Source organism: Heptranchias perlo, unplaced genomic scaffold (assembly GCF_035084215.1).
Source record: "Heptranchias perlo isolate sHepPer1 unplaced genomic scaffold, sHepPer1.hap1 HAP1_SCAFFOLD_194, whole genome shotgun sequence".
NCBI classification, from domain to species: Eukaryota; Metazoa; Chordata; class Chondrichthyes; order Hexanchiformes; family Hexanchidae; genus Heptranchias; species Heptranchias perlo.
The window spans coordinates 50,211-69,741 of record NW_027139208.1 but is presented as its reverse complement, the minus strand read 5'-3'; the positions used below and the strand labels follow the sequence as shown (position 1 = coordinate 69,741).

Here is a 19,531-nt window from a genome sequence, read left to right as displayed (position 1 = left end):
ACTCGGTGTTGGGAGTGACGATGTTTGTTTCAATCACATGATTTGTCTTGGCTGAAGATTAACCCTTTCAGGCCTGCAGCAGCAGTTCAGAAACAAAATCAGAAACACAAGATTACAATTTTACAATCTGGAGCCAGAATACAGCAAACTGGGCTCAGTAAACACAAACCGAAAACTAATCAGCTCAGACCAGACCCAAAATGGTTTAAGAAACAAATTAAAACTGATATAAAGAGGGAAAAATAAACGTTACAAATCCTGCAGAGAGGAAGGTGAAGGAGATCTCTGGGAGGAATAGAAAAATATACAGAAAAAGTTAAAAGGTTCATCAGAGGGGCAAAGAGAGTTCAAACAAAGCAAACCAGCAGAGGCTACAAGTCTCAGTAAACCCAACACGAAACATATCCAAACAACACAGAGCTGTGACCAACAAAGATAAAATAATGTTGTACATCAAATCCAAAACAGGAGAATACAGTCAGAGGAAGTCATGATCAGACTGTACAGGGTCTGGTCAGACCCACCTCGAGTACTGTGTCCAGTTCTGGTCAGACCCACCTCGAGTACTGTGTCCAGTTCTGGTCAGACCCACCTCGAGTACTGTGTCCAGTTCTGGTCAGACTGTACCTCGAGTACTGTGTCCAGTTCTGGTCAGACCCACCTCGAGTACTGTGTCCAGTTCTGGTCAGACCCACCTCGAGTACTGTGTCCAGTTCTGGTCAGACCCACCTCGAGTACTGTGTCCAGTTCTGGTCAGACCCACCTCGAGTACTGTGTCCAGTTCTGGTCAGACCCACCTCAAATACTGTGTCCAGTTCTGGTCAGACTCACCTCGAGTACTGTGTCCAGTTCTGGTCAGACTGTACCTCGAGTACTGTGTCCAGTTCTGGTCAGACCCACCTCGAGTACTGTGTCTAGTTCTGGTCAGACCCACCTCGAGTACTGTGTCCAGTTCTGGTCATAGTCATAGAGTCATAGAGTCATAGAGTTATACAGCACGGATAGAGGCCCTTCGGCCCATCGTGTCTGCACCGGCCATCAGCCCTGTCTACTCTAATCCCATATTCCAGCATTTGGTCTGTAGCCTTGTATGCTTTGGCATTTCAAGTGCTCATCCAAATGCTTCTTGAATGTTGTGAGGGTTCCTGCCTCCACAACCCTTTCAGGCAGTGAGTTCCAGACTCCAACCACCCTCTGGGTGAAAAAGTTCTTTCTCAAATCCCCTCTAAACCTCCCGCCTTTTACCTTGAATCTATGCCCCCTTGTTATAGTACCCTCAACGAAGGGAAAAAGCTCCTTAGTATCCATCCTATCTGTGCCCCTCATAATTTTGTACACCTCAATCAGTCCCACCTCAAATACTGTGTCCAGTTCTGGTCAGACCCACCTCGAGTACTGTGTCCAGTTTTGGTCAGACTGCACCTCGAGAACTGTGTCCAGTTCTGGTCAGTCCCACCTCGAGAACTGTGTCCAGTTCTGGTCAGACCCACCTCGAGTACTGTGTCCAGTTCTGGTCAGACCCAGCTCGAGTACTGTGTCCAGTTCTGGTCAGACCCAGCTCGAGTACTGTGTCCAGTTCTGGTCAGACCCAGCTCGAGTACTGTGTCCAGTTCTGGTCAGACCCAGCTCGAGTACTGTGTCCAGTTCTGGTCAGACTGCACCTCGAGTACTGTGTCCAGTTCTGGTGATAGGAACTGCAGTCGGTCTCAACAACTGCTTGGGGGAGAGAGTTTTGTCTGAAGCAATGCTTCCTGAAATCACCCCCCGAACCGTCTGAGCTCTAATTTTAAGATTACCCCACCTTGTACTGGATTTCCCCACAGGAAGAAATAGTCTCTCTGTGTCTACCCTATCGAATCACTGGTTGCCCTCTGATAACTTGTCCTCGGTGACTGTTCAATTCTATTTGCCACTTTTCTGCCCATCTGACCAGTCCATTGATATCTTCCTGCAGTCTACAGCTTTCCTCCTCACTATCAACCACATGGCCAACTTTTGTATCATCTGCAAACTTCTGAATCATGCCCCCTACATTTAAGTCTAAATCATTGATATATACCCCAAAAGCAAGGGACCTAGTACTGAGCCCTGTGGAACCCCACTAGAAACAGCCTTCTAGTCACATAAACACCCATCGACCATTACCCCTTGCTTCCTGCCACTGAGCTAATTCTGGATCCAACTTGCCACTTTCCCTTGGATCCCATGGGCTTTTACTTTTCTGACCAGTCTGCCATGTGGGATTTTGTCGAAAGCCTTGCTAAAATCCATGTAGACGACATCAATCGCGTTACCCTCACCGACCCGCCTTTTTACCTCCGAAAAAATTCAATCAAATTAGTCAGACACGACCTTCCCGCAACAAATCCATGCTGACTGTCCTTGATTAACCCATGCCTTTCGAAATGACGATTAAAACTGTCGCTCAGAATTGATTCCAATAATTTGCCCACTACCGAGGTTAGACCGACTGGCCTGTAATTACTCGGTCTATCCCTTTCTCCCTTTTTAAAGAATGGTACAACGTTAGCAGTCCTCCAATCCTCCGGCACTACGCCTGTAGCCAGATAGGATTGGAAAATGATGGTCAGAGCCTCCGCTATTTCCTCCCTTGCTTCCCTTAACAGCCTGAGATACATTTCATCCGGGTCTGACAATTTAGCTACTCTCAAAGATGCTAAACCCCTTAATATTTCCTCTCTCACTAAGTTTATCCCATCCAATATTTCACACTCCTTCTCCTTAACTACATTCTCTGCATTGTCCCCCTCTTTTGTGAAGACAGATGTAAAGTATTCATTAAGAACCATACCCACATCTTCCACCTCCACACACAGGTGACCTTTTTAGTCTCTAATCGGCCCGACTCTTTCCTTAGTTGTCCTTTTGTTCTTGATGTATTTCTAAAACATCTTTGGGTTTTCCTTGATTTTACTTGCCAGTATTTTTATCATGCTCTCTCTTTGTGCGTGAGTTTGTCACTGCCTCAAACATCAAATCTCGAGTGAACCGTCTGTCTGTGCTGGGGGCCATTACCTCTGTGCAGCAGCGTCTTAAACTATACAATAAAGGTCAGTCTTTTCGGTGTGATCCAAAGTTCTCCTCGGGGTTGGTGTGTTTTCTGGTGGGCTGATTGAAGCCACTGCTCAAAGTGACCCTGTCAGCACCAGTAAGTGTTTACAGTTTGTGTTCACATTAAAGTCACCTCTTGTGTTCAAAGTTATTTAAGCCCCTCCTCATTTCTTTTTTTAAATTCGTTTATGGGATGTGGGCGTCGCTGGCGAGGCCGGCATTTATTGCCCATCCCTAATTGCCCTTGAGAAGGTGGTGGTGAGCCGCCTTCTTGAACCGCTGCAGTCCGTGTGGTGACGGTTCTCCCACAGTGCTGTTGGGAAGGGAATTCCAGGATTTTGACCCAGTGACGATGAAGGAACGGCGATATATTTCCAAGTCAGGATGGTGTGTGACTTGGAGGGGAACGTGCAGGTGGTGTTGTTCCCATGCGCCTGCTGCTCTTGTCCTTCTAGGTGGTAGAGGTCGCGGGTTTGGGAGGTGCTGTCGAAGAAGCCTTGGCGAGTTGCTGCAGTGCATCCTGTGGATGGTGCACACTGCAGCCACAGTGCACCGGTGGTGAAGGGAGTGAATGTTTAGGGTGGTGGATGGGGTGCCAATCAAGCGGGCTGCTTTATCTTGGATGGTGTCGAGCTTCTTGAGTGTTGTTGGAGCTGCACTCATCCAGGCAAGTGGAGAGTATTCCATCACACTCCTGACTTGTGCCTTGTAGATGGTGGAAAGGCTTTGGGAGTCAGGAGGTGAGTCACTCGCCGCAGAATACCCAGCCTCTGACCTGCTCTCGTAGCCACAGTATTTATATGGCTGGTCCAGTTAAGTTTCTGGTCAATGGTGACCCCCAGGATGTTGATGGTGGGGGATTCGGCGATGGTAATGCCGTTGAATGTCAAGGAGAGGTGGATAGACTCTCTCTTGTTGGAGATGGTCATTGCCTGGCACTTATCTGGCGCGAATGTTACTTGCCACTTATGAGCCCAAGCCTGGATGTTGTCCAGGTCTTGCTGCATGTGGGCTCGGACTGCTTCATTATCTGAGGGGTTGCGAATGGAACTGAACACTGTGCAGTCATCAGCGAACATCCCCATTTCTGACCTTATGATGGAGGGAAGGTCATTGATGAAGCAGCTGAAGATGGTTGGGCCTCGGACACTGCCCTGAGGAACTCCTGCAGCAATGTCCTGGGGCTGAGATGATTGGCCTCCAACAACCACTACCATCTTCCTTTGTGCTAGGTATGACTCCAGCCACTGGAGAGTTTTCCCCCTGATTCCCATTGACTTCAATTTTACTAGGGCTCCTTGGTGCCACACTCGGTCAAATGCTGCCTTGATGTCAAGGGCAGTCACTCTCACCTCACCTCTGGAATTCAGCTCTTTTGTCCATGTTTGGACCAAGGCTGTAATGAGGTCTGGAGCCGAGTGGTCCTGGCGGAACCCAAACTGAGCATCGGTGAGCAGGTTATTGGTGAGTAAGTGCCGCTTGATAGCACTGTCGATGACACCTTCCATCACTTTGCTGATGATTGAGAGTAGACTGATGGGGCAGTAATTGGCCGGATTGGATTTGTCCTGCTTTTTGTGGACAGGACATTCCTGGGCAATTTTCCACATTGTTGGGTAGATGCCAGTGTTGTAGCTGTACTGGAACAGCTTGGCTAGAGGCGCAGCTAGTTCTGGAGCACAAGTCTTCAGCACTACAGCTGGGATGTTGTTGGGACCCATAGCCTTTGCTGTATCCAGTGCACACAGCCGTTTCTTGATATCACGTGGAGTGAATCGAATTGGCCGAAGACTGGCTTCCGTGATGGTGGGGATATCGGGAGGAGGCTGAGATGGATCATCCACTCGGCACTTCTGGCTGAAGATGGTTGCAAACGCTTCAGCCTTGTCTTTTGCACTCACGTGCTGGACTCCGCCATCATTGAGAATGGGGATGTTTGCAGAGCCTCCTCCTCCCGTTAGTTGTTTAATTGTCCACCACCATTCACGACTGGATGTGGCAGGACTGCAGAGCTTTGATCTGATCCGTTGATTGTGGAATCGCTTAGCTCTGTCTATAGCATGTTGCTTCCGCTGTTTAGCATGCATGTAGTCCTGAGTTGTAGCTTCACCAGGTTGGCACCTCATTTTTAGGTACGCCTGGTGCTGCTCCTGGCATGCTCTTCTACACTCCTCATTGAACCAGGGTTGATCCCCTGGCTTGTTGGTAATGGTAGAGTGAGGAATATTCCGGGCCATGAGGTTACAGATTGTGCTGGAATACAATTCTGCTGCTGGCCCACAGCGCCTCATGGATGCCCAGTTTTGAGCTGCTAGATCCATTCTGAATCTATCCCATTTAGCACGGTGGTAGTGCCACACAACACGTTGGATGGTGTCCTCAGTGCGAAGACGGGACTTCATCTCCACGAGGACTGTGCGGTGGTCACTCCTACCAATACTGTCATGGACAGATGCATTTGCGACAGGTGGATTGGTGAGGACGAGGTCAAGTAAGTTTTTCCCTCGTGTTGGTTCGCTCACCACCTTCCGCAGGCCCAGTCTAGCAGCTATGTCCTTCAGGACTCGGCCAGCTCGGTCAGTAGTGGTGCTACCGAGCCACTCTTGGTGATGGACATTGAAGTCCCCCACCCAGAGTACATTCTGTGCCCTTGCTACCCTAAGTGCTTCCTCCAAGTGGTGTTCAACATGGAGGAGGACTGAATCATCAGCTGAGGGAGGGCGGTAGGTGGTAATCAGCAGGAGGTTTCCTTGCCCATGTTTGACCTGATGCCATGAGATTTCATGGGGTCCAGAGTCAATGTTGAGGACTCCCAGGGCCACTCCCTCCTGACTGTATATCACTGTACTGCCACCTCTGGTGGGTCTGTCCTGCTGGTGGGACAGGACATACCCAGGGATGGTGATGGAAGAGTCTGGGACGTTGGCTGAAAGGTATGATTCTGAGAGTATGTCTATGTCAGGCTGTTGCTTGACTAGTCTGTGGGACAGCTCTCCCAATTTTGGCACAAGTCTCCAGATGTTAGTAAGGAGGACCTTGCAGGGTCGACTGGGCTTGGTGTTTTGCCGTTGTCGTGTCCGGTGCCTAGTGGTCCGTCCGGTTTTATTCTTATTATGACTTTTCGTAGCGAGATTTTACAACTGAGTGGCTTGCTAGGCCATTTCAGAGGGCAATTAAGAATCAACCACATTGCTGTGGGTCTGGAGTCACATATAGGCCAGACCGGGTAAGGACAGCAGGTTTCCTTCCCTAAAGGACATTAGTGAACCAGATGGGTTTTTACGACAATCCGGTAGTTTCATGGCCATCATTACTGATACTAGTATTTTAATTCCAGATTTTTATTTAATTAATTGAATGTAATTAATTAATTGAATTTAAATTCGCCAGCTGCCGTGGCGGGATTTGAATTCATGACTCTGGATTACTAGCCCAGTAACATAACCACTATGCTACCGTACCCTTCCCGCCTGCTTTCACCTGACGTGAATCAGAAGCGATGGGAAACCCGAACAGGAAAGGTTAAATTAATTTTACATTTCTGATACACAAGAAATTAAGTGTCTCGACTCTGACAGTGAGGTCCGTTGCTCCTTGACGTGTTGACCTGCCGGTTTTAAGTGGGGACGGGATTTCTGGGTTTCTGTTGTGTGCCCATCCAAACGCTCCTGGGTTAAACCCGGAAGTGGGCGTGTTGGAGCTGGGATGCCGTCCCTCTGAAGAATTCAACTATTTTTACTCCCCTCCCACCCCCAGCCCACCAGTTCTTGGGGGTTAAAGTTAGCCCCAATATCCAGCCCCTTCCCCACCAGCACACTGGCTGTAGTTTGTCCAATCTCCAGGGTGCACTGCAGCAACTCACCAAGGTCACTTCAACAGCACCTCCTTTCCCTGCGATATCTGCCACTGAGAAGGACAAGAGCAGCAATGTTCTGGGAACAGCGTCACCTCCAAGTCCCTCTCTGGGTCACGCACCATCCGGCCGCCTTTCCTCCATTACAGCAGTGACTACACTTCAAAAACTACCTCATTGCCTGGAAAGCACCTTGGGACGTCCTGAGGTGGGGAAAGGCACTATATAAATGCAAGTCCTGTCCATTCCTTTGCAGCAGGACCTCCAGATCTTCATTTTGCCCAGACCTTATTATCTCTCACTGTTGGTTTGATCCTCTCTCAGGCTCACTGTTCTCAACTGGTTGCCTCAATAAACGTTCTGTGATTCGGATTGTTGTAAATTTGGTTGATGACAATATTGACAAAATACCAAGTAAAACTAATCCCGACAATCACTAATCCACATTATGTGGCTGCAGACATCTGAGGCACCAATCGAATTTGACAGTCGCATTTAAAATCTGGTCCTGGGACGGGGGGACTTTACATTAGTTCAAAATGAAGCAGAGACTCTCCCCGTGCCCAGAGAATGAATGGAGTCTGATTCAAGCAAACTTTAAAAAAAAGAGAACATAAAAATCGACATTTTTAAAAATACCGGAGGTGAATGCATTTTAGTAAAAGGTCAATCTTTAGAAGCTTTTTAGAATTTTCACTTTTCAGAATCAGAACTTAACGGGAATCCTTCATCACCGATAATCCGAAATTATGTGATTGGTCCAATGTTTATCGATAGTTCACAAATCGCTCGGAGCTGTCAGCACATCGATCCAGGTCTGAGGATATCGGTTCCCCATTTTGGAAATGCCTGTAGTTCCTTGTCTTGTAAAACCAGGAAAGAATGTTAAAAATGAGGAATGGTTTATGTCCCGGAGAAACGGCGGATTTATTCCAAAAGTATTTGTCTCTTCTTTTGCTTTTCTGTGGCTCATGTGGGGCATTTACAGTTAAACAGCTGCTTCTCGGTGAAATGAAAAGCACAGAAATGGGAGCAGTGCTGAAAGATGTTCAGGTCCATTGATGTAACATTCTACAAACCATCCGTCCCCCAGGGACAGCCCCAGGGAAGATGAATCAAAGTAAAAGAGTGTCGTCAGTACAGAATGGGCAGCGCAGCAACATCCTTTGCCACTGGAAACTTGCCTCCATTATTCTCCATGAGACAATTAACCAATCTCGGGGCGGGGGCGGGGGGCCATCACGGGCAGAGGCAAGCTGCTTCCCCACAAAAATCAAACTGGGAGTCGAGTAAATGGCCCTCCTGCCTCTCTCAGTGGCTGGTTGGTGAACAGCAGTGACAGAGGCCTTGGATCAACTGCTGCTTGTTGGGGAACAATGCTGCGGTTTCTGACTCTCTGGGCCAGGCCTGGGAAGATTTGAAAAGCCTCTGACTGTATTCTTTCTCAATCTGCTTCAACCTGCTGCTGGTCTGTAAAACCAAAAGGGGAAATGTAACATGAGACAGACAGAGAGGAGAACATGCCCAGACACTCACTGTTGACCCAGGGGCTCAGCACCTACTGGGTCTGCCTGTCACTGAGGATCTGGGCTCCATGCCAACTCCAACACCCCTCGGGGCCACCAATACCACAGGGCCTTGCTTTGATCTTCAGCCAACTCGTCACCACTTGAAAGGAAAAATCTACCTCAGCTGCCAATGATTGGAAAACACAAAGGGCTTTCTGGATGAAAAATGACAGGATGAAGTTTATCAGAATGACTTCACCTTTAGTAAAAGCAGAAACACCTGCTCTGATGAAGACTGTGATGGGACAATGTGACTCGTCTGCTTTAGAGCGCCAGATAATGTTTTAAGAAGAGTCTGGGAGCGGTGAGAGGTGGAGAGGGGGAGGGAACTGAGAAAGGGGGAAAAATGGGAAGCTGATTCTGCCCCAGGGGAGAAGCAGCAACATTCTCTACCGTCCAGCAGAGATCGAGCCTGCACTGGGAACGTCAAAGGGCTTGGGCACTTCATGTAAATGTGGCCATTCGCAAAACTGTACTCCACCTTTTCTGCAGTCAGACCATTAAATATGATCACTGTTAACATTATTATAGTTTAAGCACAGAAGAACTGACAATTTAATGCATTTTCAAAACAAAGTTTATGCAAATCAGATGCTGTCTAATTATAATTCTGGACTTCATTATTTAAAGTGCTGGTGAATGGGGAGGTGGAGTTGAGGTTTGTGGAATCGCTCCTCAATGAGCTGATCTCTTGGAGCCCTGGCAGAAAGGGGCTGTGGAGATCGCTGCCTCTCCTCCTCCTCCTCCTCCTCCTCCCCCTCCTCAGTTTGTCGGCTGGCTGGTGGTGGCGAGGGCTGGTCCCTCATGATGGCGAGTTGACAAATTAATTTCAATATGTGTGAGGTACTACATTTTGGTACGAAGAATAAGGAGGCCACTTGCTGCTTGGATAATGAGAGTTTAAATGGGATCGAGGTGCAAAGGGATCTGGGGGTACAGATACACAAATCACTAAAAGTAGCGACACAGGTTAATAAGGTCATGAAAAAGGCAAACCAAGCACTGGGGTTCATTTCTACAGGGATCGGATTGAAAAGCAGAGAAGTTATGTTAAACTTGTACCGAACCTTGGTTAGACCACACTTGGAGAACTGTGCACAGTTCTGGTCTCCAGATGAAAGGTTATAGAGACACTGGAGAAGGTGCAGAAAAGATTCTCAAGGATGATTTCAGAACTGACGGGGTATAATTATTGAGAAAGGCTGAACAGGCTGAGGCTCTTTTTTCTCTAGTAAAGAGAAGGCTGAGGGGTGACCTGATGGAGGCCTTTAAGATTATGAAAGGGTTTGATAGGGTAGAAGTAGAGAAAATGTTTCCAATTGTGGGGGAGTGTAACACTAGAGGTCATAAATAGAAGATGGTCACTAATAAATCCAATAGGGAATTCAGGAGAAACTTCTTCACCCAGAGAGTGGTTAGAATGTGGAATGTGCGACCACAAGGAGTAGTTGAGGTGAATAGCACAGATACATTGAAAGGGAAACTAGATAAACACATGAGGGAGAAAGGAATAGAAGGATATACTGATAGGGTGAGATGAAGAGAAGTGGGAGGAGGCTCGTGTGGAGCATAAACACCGGCATAGACCAGATGGGCCGAATGGCCTGTTTCTGTGCCGTAGACTCTGTGTAATTCTATATAATCACTGCACCACACTTCACTAAACATCCTTCTCCCCATCCTCACACACTCAGCACTGTCACAAACTTCACTTACCCACAACTCACATCTCGCAGAAGATCAAACAAGACTTCAAACATTTCGAACCAATTGGTTTTATTAACATTAAAATACCAGTTTTACAGATAGAGATTGATACAAGCTTAATTAGAAGCACAACTCGAAACTCAGAATGGCCAATTCTTCTGCTTCGGGAGACTGAGAGGTTAATTCTCCATCACCATCCTGTGCTGTGATCTTCTGGTCTGTCTCTGGTCTCTCTCGTGGACTGTCTCCTTCGATCTCACGAAAATGGCTGGTTTTACACCCTTCTTGCTGCTCAAAACACACTGTTGTTTCTTTTCCCACTCTCTCTCTTTCCCATGGTTTAAACAAGTTGATACGACAGCATCTGATGTTTACAACAGCTTCTCACAGACTTTCAAGGCCTCACAGCTGTCTTATCTTTAACCGTCTAGACAGTCTGCTGAATAAGACTTTTCCAATGTGACCAACCTTCCCAGCATGCTGCCTTGAACAGTCAGTTTAACAGTTCCTTTGCACAGAAGTAATCTGAGAAAGTGGTTTCCCTTCTTACTTCTCAGTCTCAATCTTCAACAGCCCCTCCCTCCCCCTCCTTTGTGGGATCCTGGGGGCCTTATCCAAGGTCCTCATCTTGTTAGCATCACAGACCGATCTCCAGCCATTTGCTCTTCTAATCGAAGTTTCATTTGGTTAATATTACACATCATGATAGAGACAAAGAAAATCATAATACATTGTACAGAAAACTACAGAAACTCGGCTCCCCCAAATACTCCCATATTATCAAGAAATCTTGGACTTCAAAGATCCTCCAGCTCCCCTCTTTCCCATTATCCATCTTGTGGATAATTCAGGCTAAGTATTATTTCTCCCCGGCCCTCAGTTGTCCCAATTTCATTGTTAACTCAAAGAAACCCAACCTGGAATTCTGGAAATCCAAATTCTCTGTCCCTCTTTACTTTAATTTCAATCCCTCTGACAGGTACCAGTGTGTTTAACTCGATCCTGATTGTTTCATTAACTGGTCGGTTTATGGAGTTTGTGTCAGTGCCTTGATTAAAAAAAGTTCAGATCAGTAGTGACCCAGGAGATGTCCTCACTCTCCTGAGCACATTAACCATTTCATGTAGTGATGTTGTTAACGTGACTGAGCGTGTCTGAGACCCGTTCTTCAGTGCATCTTCATCATGCATTCCACATACGAGTTGCCTCACACGCAACATATCACATTTACACACAGCGGTTTCCCAAAATCATCCCAAACGTGACATCAAATACAAACCATTCCTGCACTTTCAGTCTGTCTTATCAACAGATCGGGGGGTGTCTGGGGGTCTTTGCTTATCTCCCCCTGAACGGTCCCGATGTCTCGGGTATTGATCAGGTAATGACAATCAATTGTAACACCACGAATTACAAGCAAACTCACCTAAAGTTACTATTTTTAGCGTTAGCGACAGACCCTGACAAAGAAAAGCACAAAGACCCCACGGATCCTTAAAAACAGCAAAGCTCTGAGCTCTGACCCGGGAGTGACATCATCAGAGGGGGCAGGCCCGGGAGTGACATCATCAGAGGGGGCAGACCCGGGAGTGACATCATCAGAGGGGGCAGACCCGGGAGTGACATCATCAGAGGGGGCAGGCCCGGGAGTGACATCATCAGAGGGGGCAGACCCAGGAGTGACATCATCAGAGGGGGCAGGCCCGGGAGTGACATCATCAGAGGGGGCAGGCCCGGGAGTGACATCATCAGAGGGGCAGACCCGGGAGTGACATCATCAGAGGGGGCAGGCCCGGGAGTGACATCATCAGAGGGGGCAGACCCAGGAGTGACATCATCAGAGGGGGCAGACCCGGGAGTGACATCATCAGAGGGGCAGACCCGGGAGTGACATCATCAGAGGGGCAGACCCAGGAGTGACATCATCAGAGGGGCAGACCTGAGAGTGATATCATCAGAGGGGGCAGGCCCGGGAGTGACATCATCAGAGGGGGCAGGCCCGGGAGTGACATCATCAGAGGGGGCAGACCCGGGAGTGACATCATCAGAGGGGCAGACCCGGGAGTGACATCATCAGAGGGGGCAGGCCCGGGAGTGACATCATCAGAGGGGGCAGACCCAGGAGTGACATCATCAGAGGGGGCAGACCCGGGAGTGACATCATCAGAGGGGGCAGGCCCGGGAGTGACATCATCAGAGGGGGCAGACCCGGGAGTGACATCATCAGAGGGGCAGACCCGGGAGTGACATCATCAGAGGGGGCAGGCCCGGGAGTGACATCATCAGAGGGGGCAGACCCAGGAGTGACATCATCAGAGGGGGCAGACCCGGGAGTGACATCATCAGAGGGGCAGACCCGGGAGTGACATCATCAGAGGGGCAGACCCAGGAGTGACATCATCAGAGGGGCAGACCTGAGAGTGATATCATCAGAGGGGGCAGGCCCGGGAGTGACATCATCAGAGGGGCAGGCCCAGGAGTGACATCATCAGAGGGGCAGACGCAGGAGTGACATCATCAGAGGGGCAGACCCAGGAGTGACATCATCAGAGGGGAAGACCTGAGAGTGACATCATCAGAGGGGGCAGGCCCAGGAGTGACATCATCAGAGGGGCAGACCCGGGAGTGACATCATCAGAGGGGCAGACCCAGGAGTGACATCATGGAGGGGATTGAGAAACCGGAAATGCCATCTTCAGAGTCCCCTGATCATCTTAACTGGGAGTGACATCATCCGAGTCTCAGATATCAGGATTAATTAAACAGTTTTAAGGATTTACTCCTACAATAAAATGCTGGAAACACGGGTTCAGTGAATGTGGTTTGAAATGTGTGTAAATGTCTCAGTGAGTCAGTGACCCGGTGAAATGACAGAGTCCCGGCCTCGTAGTCTAACTGAACTCGGATCCTGCTGTTAGACGGGGTCGGTGGGAGGTCAGAGCTCCGGTAATTGTGCCAAACTCTGAGAAAATCAGCAGAAAATCCCAAACACCAGGATTTACTGCTGAGCCTAAGATCGGAGTTGCTCCCATTCCTCTCTGCACTCCCACACACAATCCCTATTCCCCAACGATTCCCATCAGTCTCCACATCCCAGGAATGGGATCCTGAGGAGAAACTCTGGGAGCAGAGGACTTGGGGACAGTCTTTAAACCTCTCTGGGTGAGGTGGGTAGGGCTGTTTCCGTTCAGTCCATGTTACTGATCTCAGATCATCAGACAGAACCAAGTTCCAGTTTACGGTCTTTGGATCCAGGCTCATCGGTGACCTTTGCCCTAGAGAGGAGAGAAGAGATTGGTCAGACAGGGTGATTCCATTCAGATCAATGATTGACAGCTGCAGGGTGGGAGTGTCAGTATTTCCCAGACAGTGTCAGCCCCATATTACCTCTTAGACTGGATTCATCCCATGTTAAATCAATGGCCATCAATCAGAATCCCTGTTAAATCTCACCAATAACCTGCTCACCGATGCTCGGTTCGGGTTCTGCCGGGACCGCTCGGCTCCAGACCTCATTACAGCCTTGATCCAAACATGGACAAAAGAGCTGAATTCCAGAGGTGAGGTGAGAGTGACTGCCCTTGACATCAAGGCAGCATTTGACCGAGTGTGGCACCAAGGAGCCCGAGTAAAATTGATGCCAAAGGAAATCAGGGGGAAAACTCTCCAGTAGCTGGAGTCACACCTAGTACAAAGGAAGATGGTAGTGGTTGTTGGAGGCCAATCATCACAGTCCCAGGGCATTGCTGCAGGAGTTCCTCAGGGCAGTGTCCTAGGCCCAACCATCTTCAGCTGCTTCATCAATGATCTTCCCTCCATCATAAGGTCAGAAGGGGGTTGTTCGCTGATGATTGCACAGTGTTCAGTTGCATTCACAACCCCTCAGATAATGAAGCAGTCCGAGCCCACATGCAACAAGACCTGGACAACATCCAAGCTTGGGCTGATAAGTGGCAAGTAACATTCACACCAGAGAAGTGCCAGGCAATGACCATCTCCAATAAGAGAGAGTCTAACCACCTCCCCTTGACATTCAACGGCATTACCATCGCCGAATCCCCCACCATCAACATCCTGGGGGTCACCATTGACCAGAAACTTAACTGGACCAGCCACATAAATACTGTGGCTGCAAGAGCAGGTCAGAGGCTGGGTATTCTGCGGCGAGTGACTCACCTCCTGACTCCCAAAGCCTTTCCACCATCTACAAGGCACAAATCAGGAGTGTGATGGAATACTCTCCACTTGCCTGGATGAGTGCAGCTCCAACAACACTCAAGAAGCTCAACACCATCCAGGACAAAGCAGCCCACTTGATTGGCACCCCATCCACCACCCTAAACATTCACTCCCTTCACCACCGGCGCACCGTGGCTGCAGTGTGTACCATCCACAGGATGCACTGCAGCAACTTGCCAAGGCTTCTTCGACAGCACCTCCCAAACCTGCGACCTCTACCACCTAGAAGGACAAGGGCAGCAGGCACATGGGAACAACACCACCTGCACGTTCCCCTCCAAGTCTCACACCATCCCGACTTGGAAATATATCGCCGTTCCTTCATCGTCGCTGGGTCAAAATTCTGGAACTCCCTTCCCAACAGCACTGTGGGAGAACCGTCACCACACGGACTGCAGCGGTTCTAGAAGGCGGCTCACCACCACCTTCTTAAGGGCAATTAGGGATGGGCAATAAATGCCGGCCTCGCCAGCGACGCCCACATCCCATGAATTCATAAAAACAAATTTAAAAATAGCAGTGTGTGGGTCCCAGTGCTGTACACTCAGTGCAAACACTGCAGTGGAGACACACGGTCACAGTCAGTTTAATCACACAAGCCCCTGGCACTGTGCTCGCGTTCTCCCAGACACAATGGAGGGGATTCACCGGCACACAACACATCCCACAGACTCACAGTTCCAGCCCCACAATCTCAGCACCGGCTGTACTGGGAACACACAGCTCACAGGAGGGAGGATTCAGTGGGGAATTGAGGGGAATCTGATCTCCCTTCTGTCCATTAAACTGTTGCTCCCTGTTCACTCTGAATTCACCAACACTCCCTCTGGACCCGGGTCTGAGACTCGGACCAATTCCGAGCTGTGAGGAGGGAACAGGAGCAGGAACTCGACCCTCGAATCCCTCGCACTGAACCCAGACTGAAGAAACATCACTGAAATAGTTAGGGTTAAATAGAAATTAATGATCCCCGTTTAAGATTATAAACACACCTTGGAATATTCCCGCTCTCCCCCTGATCCCAGTCCCCTGCTCGATGACGATCCCTGGGACAGGGGCTGCCCCTGTTGAGCTGATTCTGCCTCCTCCCCAGAGCACAGATACTGACAGCCCTGTGAGGGACGGTGTCCCTTTAAGAGACACACTGATTGGCTGTGTGTAACTCTGCTGTTAGCGAAGGGTTAATCAAATGGGACTGTTATTGATTCCTCTTTATATTAATGTAACTGTGTTCAGTAACTTTTCAATTGGAACTGATCTGACCAGCAGTTTGATTCTCCCTTTGATATGGACAGACCCTGTAACAAGACCTTAGGAGGCGTGTCGGTGCGAGTGGAACGGCATCTTGTAAACTCTTCGTCTTTGAACTTCACAGGGACATGAGAGAGGTGGGAATGGTGGTTCGTTGTCTGTAATGTTGAAGCTGGTTGTATTGAGACATAAACAGCTGTCTGTAAAGGCCCCCCTGGAAGGAGACCCCTGTCGAAAGGAACACGGCCCAGTGTGAGGAACAGCAACACGTGCACTGGAGGGTTAGAATGTCTTTGATGGTTCTGTAACTGACCTCATCCTAAGGATTTGATTGACAGATCAATCAGGATGTGGGAATCATTGACAGGGGACATGAAAGGAACAAGAGGTAATACTAAAACATAACAGGATTGGGAAAAACGATAAACAGTCGGAGTGGGAAGAGAGAGCTCAGAATCTGATGGGGCCTGACCAGCCGACCATTTCACTGTTAACGTCTGGATTCTCCGGGTTAAAAACTCCTGAGTGCTGTTGTTGTGTATGTTTAATTATTGTCAATAATAGTTATCATATGCTTAATAAACCTGTGACTATCCACCTGTAATACTGTGAACCCCAGTATTTTGACCATTAATTATCAGTAAGAACATCGTTCCTCTGACCCGCCCCTCCCTGACCCATGGGGGGTGAAGCTCTGGCCCATTACAGTGAGGAGTGTTTAAAGCAGGTGTGACTGGGGACTGAGGATTAATCTCAGGCTCCTGATCCACACACACAGGGACCTGATATTAAAGTTCGGGGATATTCCCAACTGTCGAAACACAACAAACCCGACCTGCTCTCAGTCCCTTATATTGGAGAAAAGCTGCACGTTCTTACCAATGATTCCCAATATGTCTGAGTGATACTTTTCCGATCCATTCAGCCTCTTCTGGATAAGTTGAGATATATTGGACAGGTTCAGGGTGAGCGCTGGAACATCTGGGTCTGTGACTCTCTGAGTCTCAATCACTCTGGAATGAAAGAGGAGAGAATGTTTTTATCAGTGGGGACATTTCAGATCAGAAACCCAAAGGGGAACGAGTGATCAGTGCAACAACCTGCACCCCTTCTAATGCTCGTACTGAGACCCCGCAGCAACCCATCCTGAAAATGGCAGAATCCCGGGATTTGCAGTCTCCCTGCATTCACACTGATCTCCACACGTGCAGTGGGATCCTGGTTTGCTGCCACTTCAGCTCAGTTTGTGATTTTCAAAGCCGTCTGTGTTCAGTCCAGTTTCTCTGTACTGGAGCCCTCATCTTTCCATTATTAATAATTATTATTATCCCGAGGGTTTCCAGGCTGTGCTCCCCCCTCTCTGCAGGATCACACTCTCTACAATCATGTGAAGTGAGGAGAGGAGAAGGAACAGCCTCCCAGGGACCTGGGATCAGGGGGATTCCCTCACTGAGGGTCCAGTCACACTGACATTACTGGGAAATCTCAGCACTTACTTATTTCTCTGTTAGTGGATAGAATGAGCCAATCACAACACATTTTACTGTCACTCTGACACTGGGACCTGCCCCTCTCCTCATTTCTCCATGGGCTGGTTGATGGAACAAGCCAATCACACAGCACTTACTGACCCAATGGAATAAAGCTGTCACTGACACACATGGAGCCTTTCGGAAGCCTCGGTTAGATACAGGTCACTGCAGGTTTCTCTCTCTCTCACTTCCTGTCTAACAGGTTCCTGAGAAGCTCGACACACCGATGGAACAGCCCAGGTCACTCCCATTTCCCACAGGCTGCCTGAGCCAATAACCCCTCAAACCACAGTTAAACATCACTCAATATTCCCACCATTTGAAAGCACCTTATCTGGGAAGGTTTCCAAGCGGTGATTCTACTTTCACTCTTCTCCCAGATACAGGAGAAGGTTCCCTATCAGCAGCAGGTACTGTATGACTGAGAGGAACTTACCTGGAAAGGAGCTGCTTCGAGTTCTGTGAATAAAGAGAGGAGATCAAATCAGTCAACGAACAAATCAACACCCAATGGAACCAAAGAGTGAATTTGGGATTGAGAGTAAAGAGTTCAGTGTATAACAGTAGGTGGGACCAGTCACAGGAATGGGCAATAATCCCACATTTCACTGCACTCCATCCTGGGGCAGCACCAACACTCCGAGGGCAGGGCCGAGGGGGCAGCGCCAACACTCCGAGGGCAGGGCCGAGGGGGCAGCGCCAACACTCCCAGGGCAGGGCTGAGGGGGCAGCGCCAACACTCCCAGGGCAGGGCTGAGGGGGCAGCGCCAACATTCCGAGGGCAGGGCCGAGGGGGCAGCGCCAACACTCCCAGGGCAGGGCCGAGGGGGCAGCGCCAACACTCCCAGGGCAGGGCCGAGGGGGCAGCGCCAACACTCCCAGGGCAGGGCCGAGGGGGCAGCGCCAACACTCCGAGGGCAGGGCCAAGGGGGCAGCGCCAACACTCCGAGGGCAGGGCTGAGGGGGCAGCGCCAACACTCCGAGGGCAGGGCCGAGGGGGCAGCGCCAACACTCCGAGGGCAGGGCCGAGGGGGCAGCACCAACACTCCGAGGGCAGGGCTGAGGGGGCAGCACCAACACTCCCAGGGCAGGGCTGAGGGGGCAGCACCAACACTCCCAGGGCAGGGCTGAGGGGGCAGCGCCAACACTCCCAGGGCAGGGCTGAGGGGGCAGTGCCAACACTCCGAGGGCAGGTTAAAACTTGGGGTGTGTTGTCCCACAGGGATCGGTGCTGAGACCAATGCTGTTCACCATTTACATAAATGATTTGGACTCGGGAATCGGAAGCACAATTTCAAAATTTGCGGACAGCACAAAATTGGAGGTGTCGTTAATACTGAGGAGACTGCGACAAAATACAGGAAGACATTAATAAACTTGCGGAATGGGTGTGTAATTGGCAAATGAATTTCAATATAGTTCGGTGTGAGGCATTACATTTTGGTTGGAATAATAAGGAGGCCTCAAACTCCTTGGAAAACAAGAGTCTAAATAGCGCACAGGGATCTCGAGGCTCCAGATACACAAATCACTAAAAGTAGCGACGCAGGTTAATTAGGCCATAAAAAAAGCAAAGGACTGGTTTTCATTTCTCGAGGGATAGAATTTATGTTAAAATTGTATAGAATTTTGGTTAGACCACACTTGCAGTATTGTGAATAGTTCTGGTCTCCATATTATAAAAAGGATATTGAGGCACTGGAGAAGGTGCAGAAACGATTTATTGGAATGATACCAGAACTGAGAGGTGATACCTATCAGGAAAGACTGAATCATAGAATCATGGAAAATTTACGGCACAGAAGGAGGCCATTTGGCCCATTGTGTCTGCACCGGCCGACAATGAGCCACCCAGCCTAATCCCACTTTCCAGCACTTGGTCCGTGGCCTTGTAAGTCACAGCACTTCAGGTGCACGTCCAGGTACTTTTCAAATGAGTTGAGGGTTTCTGCCTCTCCCATCCATTCAGGCAGTGAGTTCCAGACTCCCACCATCCTCTGGGTGAAAAAATGTTTCCTCAGCTCCCCTCTAATCCTTCTACCAATTACTTTAAATCTATGCCCTCTGACCTCTCTGCTAAGGGAAATAGGTCCTTCCTATCCACTCTATCTGGGCCCCTCATAATTTTGTACACTTCAATTAAATCACCGTTCAGCTTGCTCTGTTCCAAAGAGAACAACCCCAGCCTATCCAATCTTTCCTCATAGCTAAACTTCTCCAGTCCTGGCAACATCCTCGTAAATCTCCTCTGTATCCTCTCTAGTGCAATTACATCCTTCCTGTAATGTGGTGACCAGAACTGTACACAG

General features: G+C 49.1%; 1 protein-coding gene across 1 annotated transcript; it reads right to left on the bottom strand.

Moving 5' to 3' along the window:
• Positions 1–10,257: 10,257 nt before the first annotated feature.
• On the bottom strand, positions 10,258–17,672 carry LOC137309950 (E3 ubiquitin-protein ligase TRIM39-like). Its single transcript, XM_067977947.1, has 3 exons — positions 17,659–17,672; positions 16,570–16,703; positions 10,258–13,475 (listed from the first exon to the last, which is right to left on the bottom strand). The coding sequence occupies exon 3, from the start codon at positions 13,459–13,461 to the stop codon at positions 12,955–12,957; it is 507 nt and encodes a 168-aa protein (XP_067834048.1). The 5' UTR covers positions 13,462–13,475; positions 16,570–16,703; positions 17,659–17,672; the 3' UTR covers positions 10,258–12,954.
• Positions 17,673–19,531: the final 1,859 nt, after the last annotated feature.

Coding starts and splice junctions, on each gene's coding strand:
- LOC137309950 (XM_067977947.1), bottom strand. CDS start 13,461: ATGAGCCTGGATCCAAAGACCGTAAACTGGAACTTGGTTCTGTCTGAT.